This window comes from Oryctolagus cuniculus, chromosome 16, assembly GCF_964237555.1.
Source record: "Oryctolagus cuniculus chromosome 16, mOryCun1.1, whole genome shotgun sequence".
In the NCBI taxonomy this organism is placed as follows: Eukaryota; Metazoa; Chordata; class Mammalia; order Lagomorpha; family Leporidae; genus Oryctolagus; species Oryctolagus cuniculus.
In genome coordinates, this window is record NC_091447.1 from 28,955,496 (window position 1) to 28,981,484 (window position 25,989).

General features: G+C 42.3%; 1 protein-coding gene across 6 annotated transcripts in view; it reads right to left on the minus strand.

The window, feature by feature from the left end:
* Window positions 1-25,636, minus strand: part of VPS41 (VPS41 subunit of HOPS complex) — a 187,422-nt gene extending 161,786 nt beyond the window's left edge. For 2 of the 6 annotated variants that reach the window (XM_070059751.1, XM_070059750.1), the window contains exons 1-3: window positions 25,569-25,606; window positions 14,347-14,385; window positions 897-929 (exon numbers count right to left, since the gene is read on the minus strand). Coding sequence is in view for 2 of the 6 variants with exons in the window: in XM_008261661.4 (XP_008259883.1) it covers window positions 14,347-14,385; window positions 25,569-25,589 (60 nt within the window). In the remaining 4 variants the exon portion in view is untranslated. Of the gene's footprint in view, window positions 1-896; window positions 930-14,346; window positions 14,386-25,568 lie in introns of all 6 variants that reach the window. The other 4 variants (XM_070059749.1, XM_008261661.4, XM_008261660.4 and 1 more) reach the window with 4 other exon arrangements.
* Between the last annotated feature and the right edge of the window lie 353 nt (window positions 25,637-25,989).

Consider the following 25,989-nt stretch of genomic DNA (forward strand, 5'->3'; position numbering starts at 1 on the left):
ATATGGGTGCCAGCTGTAGTCCTGGCTGCTCCACTTCTAATCTAGCTCTCTGCTATGGCCTGGGAAAGCAGAAGAAGATGGCCCAAATCCTTGGGCCCCTGTGCCCTCATGGGAGACTCGGAGGAGGCTCCTGGCTTTGGATCGGCACAGTGCCAGTGGTTGCGGCCAACTGGGAAGTGAGACAGTGGATGGAAGACCTCTCTCTCTCTCTCTGCCTCTGGTTCTCTCTCTGTGTACTCTTTAAAATAAATAAATAAATCTTTAAAAAAAAAAGTAGCATTATCATGATATCTAAACACCCTCAAAATCTGTCATTCTGCCTTTCAAATAAAATAAATCTTAAAAAAAAAAAAAAAACCTCCCAAAGAGTACAGCAAAGGAAAACATCTCTACATGGTTCAGTCATCTCATGTAAAAACTGCAAATGGAACGTCAGAAGTCAAACTCAGCATATATAAACAGAAAACATTTCAGATCAAGTATTGCAGAAATGCAAAGACTGGACATTAAGAAATCTGACTTCATCGCTTGATAGAGAAAAACCATAGGAGTATCCTGACAGACACTGAGACAGCATTTATAAACTTCAACACCCCTTTCTGATTAAAAAGAAAAAAAAAACTTTCATGTAAATGAGATTTCTCTCCAGAAGAGCTGAGAATCAATACCAGAGATGAGTACTAGAATTCAGAAGCCAACATGGTACTGACCAATCAAATACGAGAGGCATCCCCATCATCAATGGGAAGCAACCTTACAGGTGCCAACTATCACTTCTGTTTTCTTAGAAAGCAATTCACAAGTTTTAGCCAAGGCAAAAGACAAGAGAATGAACAAGGTCACAAATACATCATTGCTGGGATGGCAAACACAGTGTCTGGCGAGACAGAGCTTACCTGGGCTGCTGATGCTCTGCCCCCAAATCAGCCCTAGAGATGTGGTAAAAATGAGAGGAAAGAAGGATTCCAGAAATTAACATTCCCAAGTAAGACACTCTGGGGGTGACTGGAACCACCCAGAAGGTGGGGGGAGGCCCTTGCAGCTGGGCAGTAGCAGCAAGAGGAAAGCTGTTTCTATCTCGCACAGTGGCTTCAGGAGGCTTTGCTGCCCATTCACTACAGAAGCAGTGGCAGCAGGCCAGCCCTGGCCAGGGGTGAGGACTGACCAGCTGCACTCACTCCTCCATCTTGTACCTTCCCTGCCAAGTGGAGATGGTCTCATCCCAAGGATGCTATCCTCCAAGGACTTACCTAGAGGGTACTTCACAAAACTCACAAGAGTCACCCCCAAATGCCCACACTGAAACACAGCTTTCAAGAAAGTATCTAAAATAATACAAGACAAAATTAGGAGATGCTGTAAAAAAAATATGAGGATCTTGAAGCCACTGCTGTGTCACAGTGGGTTAAGCTGCCACTTGAAGTGCTGACATCCCAGATGGCCCACTTCCAATCCAGCTCTCTGCTAATGTGCCTAGGAAAGCAGCAGCAGATGGCCCAAGTGCTCAGGGCCCAGCAATCACGCAGGAGACCTAAAGAAGCTCCTGGCTTCTGCCTGGCCAAGCCCTGGCTTTACAGCCATGTGGGGAGTGAACAAGTGGATAGAAGATATCTCTCAGCCTCTGCCTCTCCCTCTCTATAACTCCGCCTTTCAAATAAATAAACAAATCTGAAAAACAGAAAAAAAGAAATATGAGGATCTTAAAGATCATCAAATATCTTGAAAAAGTTCACTAATGTTATTTATTTGAACAAGGATAAGAGGACAGAGAAGGGAAGGGAGAATTATCTAAAATCCTCCTGGGATTCAAGCTGCCAATCACAAAATGAAGTTTTTTATGCCAGCTCTACCACTCACAGCCCTTTTACACTGGGAAATTACTTAAAACCTCAGTTATCTTGTCTTTTGCAAAAAGGGGATGATAATACATAGTTCGGGGGACTTCTGTAAGAAGTCAGTGTAATAGATGCACCAAAAGCATAAAGCCCAGTATCTGGTAATATCCACGGAATCCCAGTGACTAAAAACATTACCCTTATGTGTATTACCACCTCAAGTTTAAACTGTAGAACACATATCCTCCCCTGTGAATTTACTTCCTATCACATTCCCAAAGTATAAAACCCAGCAATCACTAACATTTCTAATCTAATTATCTCTTTACATTACTTTTGGAAAAGAAAAAAAAAGACATTACTTTTGCTTTAACCATCATTTAAAAATGGTTTCCCATATCTAAGTGTGAATCTTGTTATTAGTGAAAATACTACCATCTCCTACTTAAGCCAGCAGCTTCTTCCAGATGTGTTTCATGAGCAAAGACAGCCCAAGACAGGTTCACTACCTGAAAACTGCCCAATCATTGGCAATGGAAATGATGACAACCCACTAAAACCTTGGGTTTTATCAGGGGGGTCCCTCATTCCCATCCCTCGATCATACTATTCTGAGAGATTTATTTAATCCATAAAAATCTCTGGAGAAAACAGGCTTATTCTAAAGTAAAGAACCAGGATGACATGGTTGCCTGTGAATCTCAATATTTACAATCAGGTGCACTAAAAGTAAAATAGTCCATGGGTAAAAAGAAACCTACCTACCATTTATATTTACTAGAGTATTTCTTGAGCCTACAGAGAAAGGAATGCCTTAAAGTCTTGACAGTGGAAAATCAGGCCCTCAAGTCCCAGTCATCTAACTAAATTATTGACTGCATTAGTGTCCGACTGCTGCTGTAAAACACACCGCAAACAGAGCAGCTTGAAACAACACCACAAACTCGTTTTCGCACGATTCTGTAGTTTAGAAGACCAATCCAGATTGCTGGGCTAAAATCAAGACACTGGCAGTGTCGCCTCCCTCTGGAGGCATTCAGGGGGAACTCCCTCTCCTCGACCTTGCCAGCCTCCTGTGCTGCTGACCCCTTCTTCCACCTTCAAAGCCAGTGAAGCAGACTGAGCCCTCCCCACCTCACATCCCTGACCTTTTCTCCCCACTCCTGTTCCTCTTACGGTTACACCAGCTCTGCCCAGACAACCAGGACAACCTCCCATCTTCAAGCCAATGGATTAGCAATCTTCATTCTCCCTTGTCCTGTGACATGACATATATTCTCAGGTTCCGGGGGTTAGCAAGCAGCCATCTTTGGGGACCATTTTTCTGCCTGCTACTAAGAATTGCACAAGGATCACAGGGGAAGAAAATGATGGTGGACTATGGAGTGGGATGCCCCCAGCACACCCAAGGCTAAAGGACAGCTCCTTGGTGCTTGTTCCTTAATTAAATCACGATTCCTCTGAGGACACAGCTTGAGATAAAACAGTTCTCCGTTTGAGAGAGGCCAGGGGTGGTCCTTGATCCTGTGTACTAACGGGCCCTCTCAAAACCCTTTCCCACCAATTCAAAACAAGGACACAATGGCAGCTTCACATAATCATGACAATTAATTAAACCAATCAAATTCACTCACTCATTCATAAGCAGCTCTGCTAGGTACTGGGGACAATCTCTGCCTTCATGAGCATGCCTGGCACAGACATGAACAACAACAAAATAACACAACAGCAGCAATGGCAGCACACTTCCTAAATTCCTTCTAATGGCACACAAAGGGCAAGACACAGGTTCTTTACCAGTCACTTGATAAATGCACTCCTCATCTCATTCCATATTGCATCATTTTGTAATACACAGGTACAACAACTTCTGAGAACATCAAAGAGCTTTTGTCAACTCAACCTCTCTTAAGTGCATTCCACCCAGATCCCACCAGGAATTGCCATAAGAGTTGTCGGATCCAGCCAGCACCGTGGCTTACTTGGCTAATCCTCCGCCTGCGGCGCCGGTACCCCAAGTTCTAGTCCCGGTTACTCCTCTACCAGTGCAGCTCTCTGCTGTGGTCTGGGAAGGCAGTAGAGGATGGCCCAAGTGCTTGGGCCCTGCACCTGCATGGGAGACCAGGAAGAAGCACCTGGTTCCTGGCTTCGGATCGGCACAGTGCGCCGGCTGTAACAGCCATTTGGGGGGTGAACCAACAGAAGGAAGACCTTTCTCTCTGTCTCTCTCTCTCACTGTCTAACTCTGCCTGTCAAAGAAAAAAAAAAAAAAAGAGTTGTCAGATCCAAGGGTGAACCCCTACACCACACGTATTCCTCCTCCTGCAGTGACACAGCCACCATGCCCTTCCTGTCTTGGCCCGAGGGCCACCACATCCCACTGGCTTTCCTCTTACCGCACTGCTACTCGTGCTCAGTCTCCTCTGGTGATCCAGCCGCACCCACCTGATCTCTAAAATGCTGTCACAGCCCTGGGGCCCAGGCATCAGGCGTCATCTCCATTCTTCTTCATGCCCTGAACGATCTCACTCAAGTTCATGATTTTAAACACCACCTAAATGCTGCCTCACAAATTCTTACCTCCAGCCCAGGCCTGAATTAGGGTTCTTTATCCAACTGCCTACTAGACAATTCCACTGGGATGTCTAAGTGACATTTGTCACTTAAAATATTCAAAATGGAATTTCTGATCTACCACCCACCACCACCACCTCACCCTCAGCTCCATACTCAGCTCTAGCCAGTGTCTTTCCCTCTCTTGGTTAACAGCAACTACTTCTTCCTAACTGGTCAGGCCTGCATTCTGTTCTTTCACTGACACCTCTACATCCCAGTCAGGAAATTTGTTGATTGAAAAATAAAACAGCACCTTAAATCCTTCACCACTGACCTGTGGCCAGAGTTCAACCAAAGCCTCCTAATCCACCCCAGCCTCCTGCTTATTCCTTTCAGACTTCTTTCAAAACAGCATCCCGAGTAAGCTTACTAAAACAAAGCTCCTCCAATAGGGTTCCATCTTACATTAAAATCCAAGTCCACTCATTGCCTATAGTCTCTTCTTCCTTAGCTTCCCATGATTTCTCCAACATCACTTTCTGTCATCCTGTAACAACCATGCTCACTTCTCAAAGCCACCAAGGATGATCCCACTCCAAGCACTAGACTTGCTCTTCCTTTTACCTTGGAGACATTCTCCTCGGATGCTGGCTCACATGTCATCAGGAAAGACGTGCGTTCTCTACCATCCAGGATACAATAGCAACTCCTTGGCCCACTCCAGTTTCCTCTTTACTCAATGTTATTTTTTCATTCCACAATACTTACTATCACCTGAAATATTAAAGTGTTTTTGTTTATTGCCTACCTTTCTCAGTAAATACTGGCATATCCTAGCATCTGGCTCACAACAGTATTCAATAAATATTTGTTGAATGGATGCAATGATCAACAATCTTGGACTGCATAAAGCAATTTTTCTCCTAGGTGGTGAAATTATAAATTCTAGTCAAAGATACATCAGGCCAGAAGGAGTCATGTTCATCTTTTCAATTTGTAGCAAATGGCAGAAATATACCTCTAAAAATATTGTATCTAGCAAGTTTTATTAAGTTTCTAAACATATAATTTTTATAATATATGCTTCAAAGGAATGTTTATCCATTCCTGGATGATGCAATAATCAGCAGAACTTCTTAATATTAATAGCTTATTAAATGAAAGAGCAAGTTTTTAATCCAAGGACTGTCTGGAAGGATAGAACATTATAACCTCATGCTCCTTTTTTTTTTTTAGCCATCAATCTTAAAATAGGCTACATTACCATTTTAGCTACTAGTTGGTTTAAATTTGTTTATTAAAATTAATATATTTAAAGAATTTAAAGTTCAATAAAAGATTCATAATGCTCTATCTACTAGGTAAAATAGATAAATTATTTTTGTGGGATACATTTTCTGATTTAAAAAGCCATCTCCTGATTTCTCTCAATGACAGCTTTCATTTTAAGAAAAATGAAACAGAACTTGCCTTGTTGCTGGGGCACCCAGAAGTTGCATTTTATTTTACAAAAATTTCTCATTCAACGTAAGTAGCACACAGGTTTATTTTAAGTAGCTTCAGCTATTTATCCACTTGTTTTATTAAAATTTACATATCTAGCATATTCAAGGCCTCCTAATTGTGGTACTTGGAGCAACTAAACCAGATCTAAAAGCACTTCTATTTAGGAGGCATGTTTATTAATAATGGTAACAAATACAAAGACAAAAAGGTAACACTAACTGCTCTGTTATTACATGCCCTGGCCTAGATGCTGAGTAATGCAATGTGCCTGCAATCCTTGCTTCAATGGAACACACTGAAGGCAGAATAGACCTCACTTTAGTTGTTCAGTTGCATTTACAAATCGCCAAGGGTCACTGGAACCCTTATCCAATACAAAGCAGACACCAATACATTTCAGCTTCCATTTGGTGCTCTTCTCTTACCTTGCCACCCCTCTTTAGTCTGATGCTTTTCCCCTTCTTATTCTTCTCTTTGCTTTTCAAGAGTAATTTTTAAAATGTTGGAGTGACAATTTGATGCTTCTACTGTAAAATTCTTTGTACAACCCACTAAGCTCTTCTGAGAAAGTAAGATATACTTCTAGGTACATAATGCACCAAGAACCCATTCAAAGTAAACTGGATTTGAGAAAAAGAAAAATCTATCTCTGTCAGGCAGAGCTTCTTTTGTTTCCAACATGCTGTTCATGCTCCAGACACACAAAAGAACCCAAGGAATATGAAGTCATTTCTCTAGTGTTGATGCATTTGTTTCCTCTCCCTGCATCACTGCTTCCACCCACATCTGTGTCATGTTAAAGCAGTACAATTTTGAAACTTGTTACAACAGCATAACCAGCCCTTCTGCCTAATACATACTTCCTGGTAGGATTGTGGGTGCAGAGTAAATGAGATAATCCACGTAAAGCACTCAGTACAACATATAGCACATAGTAAGTGGTCCTCAATACTTCAGTTTATACATAGGCAGGACTTCCAAGGAAGATCCATCCTTCCTTCCTTCCTTCTTTCTTTCTTTCTTTATTTGACAGGTAGAGTTACAGACAGTGAGAGAGAGACACAGAGAATGGTCTTCCTTCTGTTGGTTCACTCTCCAAATGGCTGCCACAGCCGGTGCTGCACCGATCCCAAGCCGGGAGCCAGGCGCCTCCTCCTGGTCTCCCATGCAGGTACAGGGACCCAACCACCTGGGTCATCCTCCGCTGCCCTCCTGGGCCACAGCAGAGAGCTAGACTGGAAGAGGAGCAACCGGGACTAGAACCCGGCACCCATTTGAGATGCTGGCACTGCAGGTGGAGGATTAACCTAGTGAGCCACAGTGCCAGCCCAAGATTTTCTTCTTTTAATCCTTTCCAATTCTGCAAAGGTACAGTGGAAGAGTCTGACATAACTAGCCAATCACAGTGAAGCTAGAGTCGGTGTAATCACAGGTTAGGAGCCCAAGCTGTGGGGTCAGGCTACTGGATTCAAATCCATGACAGTCAGGCAACCTTGTGCAAGTGAACATTGAGTCTTGTATCTTAGTCCATTCTGTGCTACCACAGCAGAATAGCATGGGCTAGGTAATCTGTAAACAACAGAGGCTTATCTGGCTCACAGTTCTGGAGGCTGGGAAGTCCATTATAGAAGGGCTGCATCCACTCAGTGCCTTCCTGCCACACCATAACATGGCAGAAGGCATTTCATGGCGACAGAGCACATGTGAGAAGGGGCTGAACTTGATTTTTAACAAATATAGCCTCTCAATAACAGCATGAATGCACTTGTGCTGACACAGCCCTCATGACTCAGTCACCTCACCACTGTTGCACTGGAGATTCAGTTCCCAACAGGTGAAATCTGGGGGACATGTTCAAACCATAAAAATTTGAAAAGTGGAAGCAACCATTATAACCAAGTCAGAGGGGTAATGAATACACCAAGAGAGTTTACCAAGTACAGAGCTCTTTCTACACTTAGAATAATCATCATTATCAGCATCTCTGCTCAAAGGGGGCTCACAACCCACCTCAAGAGCAGTGACTTGTAGGATTTTTAACAGTAAAATAAAATCTAGAAATTAGTTTTCTCACCTGCTTTGTTTGGAAATGTATTTAATATGGAAACATATTATTTGTTTCAATCTATTGAAAAACTATTATATAAAAAACTATTATAGGCCAGTGCCATGGCTCACTTCGTTAATCCTCCGCCTGTGGCGCTGGCACCCCGGGTTCTAGTCCTGGTTGGGGTGCCGGGTACAAGTCCTGGTTGCTCCTCTTCCAGTCCAGCTCTCTGCTATGGTCCAGGAGGGCAGTGGAGGATGGCCCAGGTCCTTGGGCTCTGCACCTGCATGGGAGACCGGGAGGAAGTACCCGGCTCCTGGCTTTGGATCGGCGCAGCACTGGCCATGGCAGCCATTAGGGGAGTGAAATAACTCTCCCTAATTCTGTCTGGCAAAAAAAAAAAAAAAAAAAAAAACCCACCTATTATAAAACTATTAAAAAAGGACTTTATAGGAAAAGAATGATAGACTATAGAGAAATCATTCTTTAGGTTTAGAATTTAGGCTTAGAACATTATTTTTTTTTAAGTCTTGATGCTGGACTCAGTTTCCCACAACACAGCTGAGCTAATTACTCTGGAAACATCTTACTTCCCCCACATAGCTCATCTCTCACACTTGATCCTACACTTCCTCCTGAATGAACTGCGAAATGATCACCTTGACGGTGGAATCCTCTTTGCCTTCTGCTGTTGTCTGGCTGACACTCCTGCATGAGGACATACATAATAACCACTCAAATGCTCTTCCAGGGTCTCTTTCTAGTTCATTTGTCATCAAACCTCACAATCAAGCCTTAGGTAGTTCTCTCACAGCCACAAAATCAAGTCCATGATGCCTGCTTTGCTATATTAGATGTTTTACAATCTCATCCAAATTTCCTTCTCCAGCCTCATTTCCCACCTTCCCCCTACATCCAGCTTCACTGAATGTCTCAAGGTTAGCTGAGTATAAGTGCACTTGCATGGCCCAATCCCTGCATGTACACTTCCTTCCTCCCAAGAACGCTCAGCTTCTCTGCTCGGTCTGACCTAAGGCTCTAGACATACTCACTCTTAAAGATTCCAAATGAAGCCCTCCTCATCCACCACACTGTGCTCCTACCTAACTCGGCTACCACTTACATCCTAACAATCAGTTCTTAACATTGAAAAAAATCTTAGTGCTTTAAAGGTGGAAATGAAATCTTTTTCTATAATAATGGACTTCTTTGTCACACCTTTCATAAGTAAAATACCATAAGAAATTGTCCAGTTCATCATCTCAAGCTGAGATGAACAGTATACTGCATATTTAAAAAAACTCCGGCCAGTGCTGTGGCTCAATAGGCTAATCCTCCACCTTGCGGCGCCAGCACACCGGGTTCTAGTCCCGGTCGGGGCACCGGATTCTGTCCCGGTTGCCCCTCTTCCAGTCCAGCTCTCTGCTGTGGCCCGGGAAGGCAGTGGAGGATGGCCCAGGTCCTTGGGCCCTGCACCTGCATGGGAGACCAGGAGAAGCACCTGGCTCCTGGCTTCGGATCAGAGCGATGCACCAACCGCAGCGTGCCGGCCGCAGTGGCCACTGGAGGGTGAACCAACGGCAAAAGGAAGACCTTTCTCTCTGTCTCTCTCTCTCTATCCACTCTGCCTGTCAAAAACAACAACAACAACAACAACAACAAAACTCCTAAACAGGAACACCAGATTAGTTAACTTACAAAATTTGCCAAAACAAATTAAGTATTAACATAAGTGCTAGTTCATTAACTATGTAAATGACACACTTACTTATTTTAGTTACAGTATGGTTTTGGATTTCTACTTTAACTGCAAAGTACGAGTTATAATTGTGGAAGTTTTACATAATGACATATACATGCTTTCAATTATACTACACTCAGCAATTTCATTTCATTTGGTTGCAGTTGCCAAGATCAGGGAAAACAAGTGGGCAAGTTTTGGGCAGGCAATATCCTTTTGTCAAACATAAATAAAAACTTCAGATAAACCTGGTAAAACCACAATGGAATACAATTTGGAGATACCTCACAAATCTGAATATAGTCCTACCATATAATCCAGCCATCCCATTCCTGGAAATTTACCCAAGGGAAATGAAATTAACAAATAAAAGTGTTATCTGCACCCCCATGTTTATTGCAGCTCAATGCCATGGAATCAACCTAAATGCCCATCAGATGAAGACTGGATAAAGAAATTATGGGATATGTACTCTATGGAATACTACACAGTGGTTAAAAAAATGAAATCTGTTCATTTGCAACAAAATGGATGAGTCTGGAAAACATCATACTTAGTGAAATAAGCCAGTCCCAAAGGGACAAATACCATCTGTTCTCCCTAATTTATGATAACTAATAGAGCACCTAAAAGGAAATCCGTAAAAGTGAAATTGACACTTTGAGAAGCAATGACTTGAATAGCCCTTGTCTTGACTGTCAAGGAATAGTTTTTTTCTTCTTTTTTCTCTTAATACCATTGGTTGAACTCTTTACTTAACATGGAATTAATCATATGTGTATAAAGTCAGTTGAAAATAGATCCCAGTAAGAAATAAGAGTGGGAATAACAGAGTGAAGAGGAAGTTCTTAACTGTACAGCTGAATAGTTCTGCATACATTTCTCCAGACTTACTTCTAAGGGTACAGCTAAAAACTTCCCATGGGACTGAAAATCCCATTAGTTGGGTGGTAATAATGATATCTTAAGTGTTAACGTGATCATATTAAGTGTTAAATTGATCATATAGATAGGATTAAGTATTAAAAAGATCATATAAATCAGATCAAGTACCTGGTAATAACAACAGATAGAATTAAAAAGGGGTTCGGACATGGGAAGCAGTCCACACAACAGACTCATAGAATGAATGACAATCGCTCTAAATAGCATTCTGACCCCAGAATCAGCCCTTAAGACATTCTGGTCTGGAGAGCATTTCAGGCATGGAAAGCCAAGACACTGTAGAAAAAAAAAAAAAAAAGTCCTACATGAAGGATATCTGTGAGTAAGACCCCAGTGGAAAGAAGGGGTCATCAAAGGATACACTTCTCTAGAGGAGGAACGAACTTCCACTTTGCTTATGGACCTATCTAAATACTGACAGAGTTTGTGGACTCAAAAGGCTTCCATAGCCTTGGCAGCTCATGTCAAGAGCCTCGGGTGATCACTGACATCATACATCAGAGTATTAATGGTTAAACTAACAACAGGAGTCACTGTGCACTTACTCCCCATGCAGGACCTCTGTCCTTAATGAGTTGTATTATGAGAATTAACTATAAAACTTATTCTCAAACAGTTTTTTATATTTTGTGTGTGTGGTGTGTGTGTGCAAATTGTTGAAATCTTTACTTAGTACAGAATTGGTCTTCTGTGTATAAAGTTAATTGAAAATGAATGTTAATAGAAAATACGACTGGAAATAGGAGAGGGAGGAGGAGGTGGGGAGAAAGTGGTGGTGGAAGAGAGGGTATGGTGGGAAGAATCACTATATTCCTGAAGTTGTACTTATGAAATTTGTACTCATTAAATAAAAGGTTTCTTTGGTTAAAAAAAAAAATAAGAACTTCAGATAAACCTAACACAATGCTTCTCCTGGGATAATGCAAAAGCCTACTTTATTTGAAATGCATCAATTCATAAAATCATAAATGGTTATGATACATGTTTGAAAACACTCCACATTATTGTTTATAGAAATGAAATTGAGTACTTGAATAAAGAGGTAGAATGTATATATGAAACATGGTTATATATTAACTTGACAGGAATAAACATAATGGAATGAAGGGACACAAGAAGAAGGGGAAAGAATAAAGAAGAATTCTTCAGCCAATTGAGTGGTGTCTCAAACCAGGAGGGGGCTTCAAAAAGTATATGGAAAATTCCCATTTTCAATTCATCAATTCATTATATTTTTCCACGAACCTTTTCAAACTCTTGTGTATCACTTCTGGAAGGAAAAAGCTATTCCAAATGAGTAAAGAAACTCAGAGAAAACTCCTCCAAAGGCTGGACTATAAACAAACTTAGTCTATTTACCAAGTATTACAAAGTCTAAACTTATCAGCAGTCTGCCTACATGGTCCATGTACTCAATAGAATCAAAAGTATCTGGAAGAATAACTCATTCACAGAGCTACTGGGGAGTTTCTCTAAGCACAAAGGTTGAAGCACCAAGCTAGACAATGAAGTGCCACCACCCCCACAGTTAAATACCAGCTGAAGAGCACCAATATTTACAGAGGGATTTCTATGTGCTAGGGACTACAGCACTTACTTGACAAACATTAATCTTGTCCAGTCCTCACAGCAATCATGTAAGGCAAGCAACAGTACCCATATTCCACATAAGGACACTAAGGAACAGAACTGTATGAGGGAGAGCAGATGCATGGACCCCAGGGTCCAACGCCAGTCCTTCAGCTCTATCCCAAGCAGAGGCACCTAAGCTAGATGGTGAAAATGATGGAAACAGCTGGTGGCTACCATTTCAGCCTGGGACATCAGATGGCCCACCCTGTGGGTCTGTTTCCTCAGCTTAAAATACCTACCTTCTTCCATTTCTTTTCTTAATTTGATTGACTCTCATTTCCTAACTTCCTAGGCTTTTTTGTTTATTTTTCTACTCTGAGTTTTTGAATTTCCAAAGTAAGGTCATTTGTCATATCTGCAAATATTTGTTTAAAGATTTTCAACTCATGATTATTACAAATTTCTACTGCTGAAAATTATTTCACTTTGTTTTAAATTTATTTGAGAGGCAGAGAGAGACAGGGAGAGACAGACAGCTCTCCCAGAAGCAGTCCCATCCAACACCATCACCTCTGGTCCCAGGTACATTCAAACACCCTCCCATAAATTCCCCAAATCCACCAGGTCTCACATCTGCTCCCACACTTCTGTACTCTGTGCAGCCATCCTCTAAGGATGATTTTTCTTAATGCATTATTTTTATTTATTTGAAAAGCAGAGAAACAGAGACAGAGATTTTTCTATTCACTGATTCACTCCCCCAAATACTCCCAATAGCAGGGTGGTACCAGGCCAAAGCCAAGAGCTAAGAACTCAACCCAGTGTTTCCATGTGGGTGGCTTGGACTCAACTATATGAGCCACCACCTGCTGCCTCTTCCAATGCATATTAGCAGGAAGCTGGATGGGAAGCAGAGACAGGACTCGAACCCAAGCACTCTGATACTGGACCGATATGGAGCCTCCCTGGGGCTCAGCCACATTCTCTTCACTTCTACCAGCCTCCATCTGACGCTCAACTCCAGAGCCAACTCTGCTGGCTTTAGATGTTTATTTCCCTACTCATACTGAAGTCGTAGTTCTCCCTGCCTCCTAATTATACTGGAGGCCTGGATTATGTATGCTTTCACTTGTTCTCCTTGTTGATCTGTTTAATATCGGCACGATATGTAGAAAGACTGAGATTTAGGTAGCTGCCAAAATCCCCCTTCACTGTGAAATGAAATTCCTGAACAGACGCCTAATACCCTAACTTGACTAACATGACCTCTACCACCCCAACATGGCTCTGCACAAGTGATTCCATGAACATGGGGATCTCAGTGAACTTAAGATCTCCAAAAATAAGAATGGTAATCTGAAATGGTTTGCAATACTTTATTAGAAATTTAATATATATTAAACTACCTATATGTATCTCAGAAATGCCTTACCAGTAATGGAGATGCTAAGTAGTGAAAATGTTAAGAAGCAACTGCGAAACAGAAAATGCTTTCTAGCAGAATATGAATAAGCCCATTTTTCCCTGAAAAAAGCAAATAAAATCAAACCATACAAATTTAATAGACTATCGTGACTACAGTCATAAAAATAAAGCGTGATACAGTTTATCAATTTTATTCACAGATTAAGAAGAAACACAGTTTTTGTTCATTTTCCTATGTTTATTTTGAAAGAGTTACAGAGAGCATGGGAGAGACAGAGAAAACAAGATCTTTCATCCACTGGTTCACTCCCCAGATGGCCACAACAGCTAGGAGCCACGAGCTTCATCAGGACTTCATCAGAACTCCCACAAGGTTGGTAGGAAACCAAACACTTGAGCCACCTTCCAACACTTTTTCCAGGACATTAGCAGGGGCTGGATCAAAAATGGAGCATCTGGGACACTCACCAGCACCCATATGGGAGGGATGCCAGTGTTGCAAGTAGGGGCTTTAACAGCTATACCACACACCGGCTCCTGTGTTTATTTTGTAAGCTAATCCATTTACTATTGTTAAAGGCAACTACCACGGCTCAATCACGTATGGCCCTACTTTATCACCCCATCACCTCCCACCACTAGGGATAATGCCGCATTGAACAAAGCAGAGCAAGTCCAAGACAAACTAACACGGTTACCTTCAAATTCCAGGGCCTTACCTCAGACTCATCTGTGGATTCCTCAAGAGACCCAGATTCCTACAAAGCACAGAGAGGGAAATGGTCAGAAGAGATGACAAAATAAAAAACACTCGCGAGAGGAAATGATCCCCGAGTCCCCACCACCAACACCCACGTGCCGCTTGTTGGAAGGACTGCGCAGGCCCTGACTCCTAAGTGCTCTAGCGACCCGACATGAGGACTCTGACGTCATGGGATCCACGCTTCGGTCGACCTCCCACCAGCAGTCAGCCAGTGAACAAATCACCACAGCAACTAGTCAGCTGATCACCTGGAAGAGATTCCCTGGCTAAAAAGGAAAACCCATCTGGCAATGTGGCCTCCTTGAGGCCTTTGTTTTTCATCCTTGAGGAAACTGCCACTCGAGGTATCGGCAAGCCAATTTTTATACTGAAAAGCTCTTGTGCTATTAACTGTGATGCTATTAATCTCACTGAGTCAAAACGATTGTCTTCCCAAAAAAAAGAATCCTCCAGAAGTGGTCCCCAGCCCACCCTGTGCAAACAAGCTGTGTGATTTACATGCAGTCTTTAAACCATTAACCCTACGACAAATTCTGCCGTTTAACACGGTTTCCCGCTTGCTAGACAATGAATCTCGCTGCCTTGGGTGAAGCCAGGCAAAAAGGGAAAAAATACACTAGATCCTGCTAATCTCTCATCTGTCCACGGAAAGACAGAATCTGCTGATGCCATGCATCCTCAAGGAGGTCAGCAAAATGAAGATTTACTTAACGTACTTATAGATATCAATAGCAATAAAAGCTTACCACTAATATGCTGACACTGAATGTAAGCATTTTACAGCAATCCGTGAGATAAACAAAGAAAGAACAACAACAAATGGGGCAAGGACAGTTTAGATATAATAGTTTTCTATGAGAAAATGAACATGTTAAAGACAGTCAGATGCATATACTTGTATTACTCAAGACAAGCTGACTACCAGGAGGAATGGAAATTTGGTATTTAGAAACACTTTTACTTCAGGCACTGAAAATCAGTAAGAGCCTGTTAAGTGGCAGGCCGCTCCTGGTCAAAGGTCATCTTTAAACTGGGGATAAATGATACCTATAATTGAGAATTTTACTGTAGTTACCTAATTAACCATGATGAATATTATAATCTGCTCTACATTCCAATATAGCTGGCTGAACTCAACATTAATCTTTAGTCTTAGAAAGCGCTCATTAGTTTGCAGTTACAATCCTCTACAGTAACTTTCTGTTCTTTATACCATTAAGACACTTAAAAAATCCAAATCTACTACTTGACGGTTTTCCTAGGTAGTTAATGACATGGAGGATACTACGTTCTAAACCATTTCTGCTTTGCACTAACCACCCCAGTTCCTGGTTTTACTCTTCTGACCATCTCAATCCTTCTCTTTTGGACATGTTCCACTTCTAATATTAATATTCACTAACTCAAAGAAACAGAGAGTCCAAACACAAATCCAAACTTATACGGTCAACTAATTTTTGACAAGGGTATGGAGAAGACACAGTGGGAAAAGCAGTCTCTTCAATAAATGGTACTAGGAAACTGATCTCCACACATGCAAGAAGGAAACTGGATCCTTATCATACGTCACATACAAAAAGCGACTCAAAATGGAAAAAAGACCTAAACAAAAGACCTGAAACTGCAGCACTCATAGAAGGAAAAATCGAGGGAAAAGTTCCCTGATACCATCCATGATAGTGATTTCCTGGAGATCAGACCAAAAGCTCAGGCTACAAAAGCAAACATAAATAAATGGAACTATATCAAACTAAAAGGCTTCTGCACAGCAAAGAAAACAATCAGCAAAATGAAAAGGCAACCTACAGACTGGGAAAAAACATTTGCAAACCACCTATCCGTTATGAAGTTAGTATCAAAAATTTATAAAGAACACAATTCAATAACAAGAACACAACCCAACTTTTTGACTTTTCTCCAAAAGAGACGTAAAAACAGCCAATAGGTACATGAAAAGTGCCAAACATTGTTAATCAATCAAGAAAATACTAATCAAAACCACTATAAGATACCACTTCATACCCATTAGGATAACTATGATCAAAATGACAAAGGAATGGGCAGGTGCTATGGTAAAGTGGGTTAAGCGGCCACTTGGTACACCCACGTCCCGTATGAGTGTCTCAGATCAAGTCCTGCCTCCACTTCCAATACAGCTTTCTGTTAATGAACCTAGTAGACAGCACATGATGGCCCAAGTGTTTGGGGTCAAGTCACCCATGTGGAAAAACGAGACTGAGTTCCTGGATCCTTGCTTTGGCCTAGCCCAGCCCCATCTCTTGCATGCATTCTATCTCCTCATCTCTTTCTGCTCCTCCTTCTCCCTCTCCCTGTCACTTTTCCTTTCAAATAAATAAATAAATCTTTTAAAAAGGCAGATGTAAGTATTAGCTTGGTGAGAGTGTGGAGCAAAGCAAACTCTCATTCAGTATTGGTAGGAACAGACACATACAGTCATCATGAAAAACAAAGATTCCAGGGGCCAGCGCTGTGGCACAGCAGACAAAGCTGCGGCCTGCAATGCCAGCATCCCATTGTGGGCACCGGTTCGAGTCCTAGCTGCTCCACTTCTGATCTAGCTCCCTGTTAGTGCACCTGGAAAAGCAGCAGAAGATGACTCAAGTGCTTCAGTCCCTACCTAGTCCAACCCCAGACATTGCAGCCATTTGGAGAGTGAGACAACTGATGGAAGACTGATATCTCTCTCTCTCTCTCTCTCTCTCCCCCCCCCCCTGTAACTCTGCCTTTCAAATAAATAAATCTTGAAAAGAAAAAAAAAGTCCTACAAAAATTAAAAATATTGACCTAAACTCTATCTTCTGGGGATATAACCAAGGAAATAAAATCAAATCACTACCATGTTAAAATATCTGCACTCCCACGTTCAATGAAGCATCACTCACAATCGCAAGATGCAAAAACTACCTCAGTGTCCATCCACGAGTAAAGAAACTGAGAAATACTCACATGCATGAATTTCAAATGTTTTTGCACCAAAGTAGACTTAGCTTTTAATTTTTTTCCACGAAATTCCTGAAGTACTCGTGTGTGTGTAAACATGTATACAATATACATGTACACATACACCTGAAAGCACATTTAAAATCTACAGTTTTCTTAAAATATGCATCTTCCATGAACTTGTAGAAGACCATTTATTTGTACGATTTCAAAATTGTTGGCAGCAAAAAAATTAATCTTTTAATTCTATTTTCCACAAATTTTGTAGCCATCTCATACAATGGGATATCATTCAACCTCAAAAAGGAGGAGTTTCTGCCATTTGCTACAACATGGATGGCCTGTGGAACATTATGCTAAGTGAAATAAGCTGGACACAGAAAGAAAAGTATTACACAATCTCACTTATTTGTGAAAAACTTAAAAAAAAAAAAGAGTCAAACAAATACAGAGAGACAGAGAATAAAACATGGTAACCAGTGGCAAGGCTTGAGGAGATACAGGTTAAAGGATGCAAAGTAGCAGAGATGTGGGATGAATGGGCCTAAAGAATTAACGACCACCTTAAGTACTATAGTTAATAAAAGGGTACCTTATACAGGATTTTTGCTGAATGAGTAGATTATAACTTGTTGGTTTCAATCTGAAGCTTTAAAATCCATGGTTATTTCTAAATCCAAGCCTTCTTTCAGAGCCCACGCTAGATCTCACTTCCTTCATAGAATTGTCTCCAGTGAGCCCAAGTCAAAAGGTCCAGATCTGGCCTCCAGAGGCCTTTGTTTTTCCCATATCCTCAGCTACCCCTACAGAAACTGCCTTGTTCTAACAGCAACCATTTTAAATACATTGTGGATAAACCCAAAGGCTGTGGCCTTTTTGTCTCCAGTATTCTACCCAAAGTAACAGCTCAAAAACAGGTTTGCTGGTGAAAATAAGAAATCAGCTGCTGATTTGACACAGGAGAATCCTGCCCCCTCCATGCTTCCCCAGTACATTCCCTTACCATGCAGGAGCAACATCAACTGCATTTTCTCCAGGCAGGCGCTTGAACGACCCGCTCATGCTACAGGACAGTTACAGAACAGGCACTGGAACAAGGCAGCTGTACATGACGACACAGCAATTCAAAGAGGACATCAGTGAACTAGCAGATCTCTCAGGAGACCTCTCTAGCACAGGCTTGCAAGCAACCCCAGCCATAATCCTACCATCAGCATGGGCCCCACGACAGTGGTCTGGGAGAAGACAGCATAGCTGGCCTCAGAGGCCACAGAAGGGTTAACTCAGGAGAGAGGGAAGCCAGGACCATCCTCAAGGTCTCAGAATTTTCCAAGGGCACACATTGTTTGCTGGCAAAGAAAAACAGAATTTAAGGGGGAAATGGGAGGCTGCAGTCTTAAGATTGCACCCTACTGTTGAAATCTTTACTTAATGCATACTAAACTGATCCTCTGTAAAAAAAAAAAAAAAAAAAAAGAAAAGAAAAGAAACTATCAACTCCCAACTTGACTCTCACTGGGATTAAACATGACAATAGGTCTGATCTGATTTCATCATCATTAAAAAAAATCATCTATTATTTTTCACTTTATGTTTCTGTGTGGGAGCAAACTGTTGAAATCCTTACTTAATGTATACTAAGCTGATCTTCTGTATATTAAGATAATCGAAAATGAATCTTGATGTGAATGGAAGGGGAGAGGGAGTGGGAAAGGGGAGGGTTGTGGGTGGGAGGGACGGTATGGGGGGGAAGCCATAGTAATCCATTATTCGTACTTTGGAAACGTATATTCATTAAATAAAAGTTAAAAAAAAAATTAAAAAAAAAAAAAAAAGATTGCACCCTAAGTTTCGCAGGAGTGCCGACCTGGGTCCATGCTTTACAAGGCTGGCATGGTAGCACAGCCAGTTGAGCCGCCACTTGTGACACTGGCATTCCATATCAGAACGCCTGTTCGAATCTCGGCTGCTCTGCTTCCAATCCAGCTCCCTGTTAATGTGCCTGGGAAAGCAACAGATGATAGCCCAAATACTTGGGTCCCTGTCACCCATGTGGGAGACCTGGATGGAGTTCTGTCCCTGGCTTCAAGCCCTGGCCAGCTCCAGCTATTGTGGCCATTTGGAGAGTGAAACAGTGGCTAAAAGATGTCTCTCTTCCTCCCTCCTTCCCTCTCTGCCTTTCAAATATATGTCTTTTAAAACAGAAGAAGCAGACCCAGGCCCTGAGAAATCAATCTGCACCTGCAGAAGAACATGAAGCATTCATCACCGTTGTGCAACGTTCTCTCCCTTCCTAACAAACCAAGAGCCAGCAGACCTTAACGGGAAGGAGGGTTGGGCAGGGCCAACAGTGTGGTGTGGGCATGGGAAGACATATCTCACGATATGTTTGATATCCCTGTGTCACAGAGCCACCATTTCATTACTGTTATTGTATTTACTTGAGAGAGAGATGGAAGACAGAATGAGAACTCCCATCCACTGGTTCACTCACCACATGCCCACAATGGCCAGAGAAGAGCTGCAGCCAAATGCCAGAAGCTGGGACCTCAATTCAGGTATTGCATATGCATGGCAGAAACTCAATTACAAGAGCTATCACTGTTGTCACCCAGGGTCTGCATTATCAAGAAGCTAGAATCAGGAGTGGAGCTGGGATTTGAATCCAGGTACTCTGACATGGAATGTGGGTACCCCATCTAGTATCTATTTTGTTTGCTTTAAACTTTATCTTCATTTATATTTCAAAGGCAGAGAGACAGAGACAGAGACCATCCATGTTCAGGGCCACTCCCCAAATGCTTTTAAGTCAAGACTGGAACAGGCTGAAGTCGTAAGCTCAGAATCAATCCAGAGCTCCCAAATGAGTAGGAAAGGGACCCAAGTACTTGAGCCATCACCTGCTGCCTCCTGGAGTCTCATCAGCAAAAAGCTAGATGTGAAGTGGCATAGCCAGTACTTGAACCAGGATGCTGGCATCCCAAGTGGCAACTTAACTGCATCACACACCTGTCCCTTAACTGGTATCTTAACCTCTAGGCTTTATGTCTGTTCCCAGACCTTCGATAGCAAAAAGCTTAAAGGAGCTGTGGCCAGTTTTATGCATCCAGGGACTGAGATGGCTGGTAGAAAAGGATACCTGAGGATCTGGCAGGAGCATGGGGACTCAGCTTACCAACCCCATTCAACCCACTGGGCTCAGCTACTACCCTCATGCTGCAAATGAGAAAAGTTTGATGTCTGCCCCAGAGTGGGAAAAAGGGACAAGCTCAGTGACCCAGTCAGCAGTCTGACTATGCACGGGAATCACCTATTCTCAGTCTAGGGGACTAATAGTCACTATTATACACCATCCTCACAGACGTTGATTCAACATCTAAAACAAGAGCCTGGAATCACAACAGTTGTTAACAAATTCCAGGGGGGAGTGGTAGGTATCAAGAAGCAACAAAAGCATCTGTGATTCAGCAGTCATGAATGGGGAGCTGCGTGAGGCACAGGCCCTGGTATATGCCCCTCTCCAAGGTGGTAATGTGGTATTAGAGAGACTTCTAGTAGGGCACAGCAGTGAAGACACTTCACTGCTGTTGGGATGGCCACATTCCATCCTGGAGTGTCTGAGTTCACATCCCTGCTTCACTTCTGATCCAGTTTCCTACTGTCATGCACCCTGGGGGGCAGCAGATGACAGCTGAAGTACTAGGGTCTCTGACACCTGCATGGAACGAACAGATGGAGTTCTGGGCTCCTGGCTTTGGCCTGACCCAGCTCCTGCTGTTGCAGGCATTTGGGGAATAAACCAGCAGATGGAATACATTTCTCAATCTCTCTCTCTCTCTGGGTCAATCTGCTTTTTAGATAAATATAAAATTCGAAAGATTAAAATGAAAATAGCAAGATTGCTAATAATCGGCTAGTGACATCAGCCTCCAACCCAGACAAACCCTAGTGGAAACAACAATGACAAAGCAATAAGCAAGTGTCACTAAGTTAATTTGTGAGTGCACTTTACTTACATGATAATAACGAATGAGCCCTCTAAAAATTCATATAATGCTATGCTTTTGGGACTTCTTGTTTGAGCTTTGTTTTTCTTTTAGTTATTGGTAACACTGTTTCTAAAAATCTTAGCCACACTGTAAGAAAACAGAAAGGGGAATACCTAACCCAAGACCAGGTTTAGATGATTAATGGTTGTCCTATTAACAAGACAATCATTTCAACCTACCCACTTAACCGTATTTTATTTCACTGCATGCTCACAGGGATCTCGGGAAGTAAAGTTCCCAATTTACAGGGAAGAAAATGGAGGCATTCAAATGTGTTGACTTTTATTTTATGCATAACACACAGGGTAAACACAATGCATATACAATCCATAACAAAAACAGAATTTTCCTGATGTCTAAAATGTACAAGGGGATTCAAAGCAGAAACATTCCTATAAGTTCAAGGGATAGATAATTTGATTGCTCAAACATTTTAATGGACCAGGCCTGGGGCTGTCTGAGTGGGAGAGATGAAAGGGTACCAGGGGAGCAGACAGGACTAAAAAACATAGGAAAATCTACATTAATTTGAATTAATAACTTTTAAAAATTTCAAGAAGGTCAAATAATTTTAGGAAGTTCTACTGAACCTAAGGATAATCTGACAATTCAGAAGACTGTGCCTCCCTAGTAAGTGCATTTAAGTCTTTTATTACTGAACACCTGCTACCTGTGAAGCAGCAGCCCTGTGGGAGATACAGACAAGAAGAGGCTCTTGTCCTTATTCTTGAGAACTCCGCAATCCGCAGAAGAGATAAGACAAATACACCAACAAGCAGACTTCAGCAGAATGCTATTGATAAGACAGGCATGGACAAAACTGTTGGGCGTCTGTGATGATGAAGGGCAACTCTCTATTATTTTGAAGCTACATAAAACTGCCGGTTAGATTTCTGGGAAGAATGGAGTTTTAGTTCCTTTGGTGAACTGTAAAATATATATACAGAGTAGTTTTACAAAATTTACCATATTTAGCCAAAGTAAGTCTTTTTAAGTTCCAATAACTTAAGATTTTTTTTGTTAGATCCAAAAAGTGATTTTTAGCTTTATTCAGTAAACTGTTTCATATTAACTTACTCACTGCAAAGGTCACCAGTTTGGTTCTTCCCCAAATTAAGGAGGAACAAGCAATCAAAAAAGTATACAAAGCTTAGGAAAGTTTTAGTTTTGTGTTGGCCATCTTGGAGGGCTGTTTTCATTTACAGTACATGATAACCTGTGATTTATCATGGTGCTGTATTTAATACACATCTCAATGGCTAACACATTCAGGAGGAAAAGACTGTATCATGATTTTCTAAAAAGCTCAAGGTAGCAGAATAATACAATTAGTAAATTTATTTACTTTTGTGTACTTTTAGCCTTCAAGAAATTGTACCATCAAGGCCTTATACTTCATCCGATTTTAATAGCTTCCTATAATGAAACACAAATGCGCCAGTCAAGCGGAGTGAGAAAAGTCTAACCACTTTTCATCAATAAAGAACAGACATTATTAGTGCAATTATTAAAAAAAAAAAAAAAGGACCAGTTATCTATGTTGGCTTCTTTCTGCCACTGACCGTAGACAACCAGCCTTTGTAGGGAAGACACTGACACCACTGGGAAGGCAAAGTGTTTTAGTGAAAAATCGGGAGTTCAGAGACCTAAAACTAAAGATTTATTACAGATACAAGCTTCAAATTATTCAAGTTGTCTCAATTTCAATTTGCTTATGTGTACAATTCATTTAACATTCATTTATTAAGTACCAATTATTATTCTGGGTGCTGGACATACATACAGCAGTGAACAAATCCTTGTTATGATGGAGCTAAACATATTTAGGGTGACAGTACACAAAACACACAAAAAACTAAACAGAAATATTAAAATATAACATATCCTATGGTAATGAGCAGCATTATATCAAAAAATAATGCAGAAGGAGGTTTCACAGAATGGTCAGAGGGTCCAGAGCTGTGGCACAGCAGGTAAAGCTGCCGCCTGTGGCACCAGCAACCCATATGGGCACCGGTTTGAGTCCCAGCTGCTCCAGTTCTGATCCAGCTTCCTGTCAATGCACCTCGAAAAGCACAGGAGGATGGCCCCTGTACCCACGTAGAAGATCCGGAGGAAGCTCCTGGCTCTGTTTCAGCCCAGCTCTGGCCATTGTGGTTATTTGGGGAGTGAAGCAGAAGATGGAAGCTTGCTCCCTCTCTTGCTTGCTCGCTCTCTGAAACTCTTTCAAATAAATAAATACATCTTGCAGAAAATAAAATTAAATAAAAAAGAATGGTCAGAGGAAGTCTCACTCAAAAAGAACACCTGGCCAGAGACTTAAAAGAAGTGCAGGGAAAGACCATAAATAAGATCATAAAAGGGAGCCGCACGAGTAAAGCCCCTGAGGTAGGAGCTAGACGAAAGCCAGGGTAGTTGATGCATTCTGCCAGAAAGGGAGGTGACGGTAGGGGAAAATGAGGTCTGAGGAAGGTAGCGAGGGTTGGCTGGGACACAGTCCTGCAGGGAAACAAAGTTATTGGAAAGGCTTTGACTTTCCTCAGAGTGGGATGGGAAGCCACGGGAAGATCTGGAAAGTGGGTGGTATTTGACCTGACTTATATGACAAGTCTATAGGAAGTGAAATTAAAAGATATGTTTATGTAGGTGCAAAAAATTTGGAAATCCGTGCATACATATCAAAACAAACATTAACTTCACAGAATGCTTTTGCAAGGACCAAATGCAATGGGAAAAGGTGCTTTACACTGGAACGTGCAGTACAAATTGATGCATTCGGATTACATCCCTAACTTTCTACGCTGCTTCCTACACCAGCTTTGCCCAACACTTCCTCAGCATAAAACAGCAAGTACTAAGAGCAGTTCCTTGCACTGTATTACAGTGTATCTAACAAGATGAGGAATTTGGCTATGTGCTTTAAAACCAAACCACAAAACAACATTTCAACATGAAATGAAAATAAACAACGCAAAAAACATTCTCACCGCTAATCAAACCAGGCAATCACAGTCATGAAATGATAAGTCCTTAAGGAGCATCTTCGTTGAACTGCCCAGAAAGGAAAAGAGAAGCCCTCATATTCAACAGGAGATTCTCTTGTTATCACAACAACCAAGGAAACTCAATTTCCACCTGGTCAAATGTCTTAATTATTGGCCTAGCTACAATACATTCAAAGAAGATTTTCATTACGAAGTGAAAATAAAGCACCTTACAAATGGTTAAAACAAAAATAGCGAACCAGGTAAATGTCTCTTAGGACCGTCAATATGCTCATCCTCAATCCACTTTTAACAGGACACACGGCAACCGAAGGCCCAGCTACTGTGTGAAGAAAAGCTGGGTCGGAAAAAAACTGAAAGGGCACTGGAAAGAGCAACTTCAGCGATCCGCCCCAGGTTCTAGCCTCGATCTGCTTCCTCTCCTTGTGGTGGTTGTGTCGACTCTGCCATTTCACCTCCTGGGTGGCTTTCACTCTGGCCATGTGAAAATAATTCAGATTCCCACCATTAATTTTAACACCCCACCGCCAGTAGCCAGCCACAGATAATCCCACTTAACTTTTACCGAGCCCAACAGTTCTAAACACCAATTTTGTGCCTTTACTCACTCCATCTTAGCAATGTGTTTGAAAGTTAAAGGGGTAGCCCAAAGTCACTCGTCTAGTGGAACCACACTGGAGCGTAAGCCTTCGGACTCCGGAACCTGAGCCTTGAATCCCCGCTGCGCAGCAAGTGTTCGCCTCAGCCAAGTTCCCCGTCTGCTACCCCTCCCCTCTCGCACAGCACTTCCCACAGTCCATCCAGCGGAAAACAACTTGAACTCCAAGCACCTGCACTCAAAACTCGGGTCATCTCTTTCGGCCCTCACAGGCAGTTCTGGCGGCAGCTCCATCGGTCCCCACGCCAACAGGTCACGGAGCACAGGCCACAGCACCCGACCCAAGAAAAGGCCGACTCCGGTACGGCGGTGTGTCAGGCGCTCGGCCCCCCGGCCCTCCCAGCAGCAGGCAGCCATCCCATTCCAGCTCTCTGCGGCCCGACAGGACCGTTCATCGCCACGCCCCGCGGAGGATCTGCCTGAGCCTCCAACAGCCCCGCACCTCCCACCACGCCCGGATCGTCTTCCCTTCCCTTAAGCCCTGCACCACCGTCACAGCACTTACCTGCTCCTCTGCTTCCGCCATGGTGCGGCCGTCGAGTCACATGACAAATCCGGAAGTGAGGAAACCCGGGCTGTGTCCGGGCCATGCTGGGAATTGTAGTTTCAGCTGCATCTGGGCCTGGCCATCTGGAATAGATGGTGAACTTAGTGGGACTCATATGGGCTGCCAGCAACCCAAATGCAAGGGAGTTCTACTTTGGAGAATCTGAACATAACCACTGTTAATGCTGTAATTTTCTGAGATGATTGTAGTGTCTATTAAATGCTTACTGTATTCCAGAATCTGGGTCTATATTGTGCATGCATTATCTCGTCTAATCCTCCCAGCAACACCCACTATAACTCCCAACAGTGAAGAACATTGTAACTCAGAAGTCACCCACCTAGTAGGAGACACAACTAGGGTTAGAATGTAGCCCTGT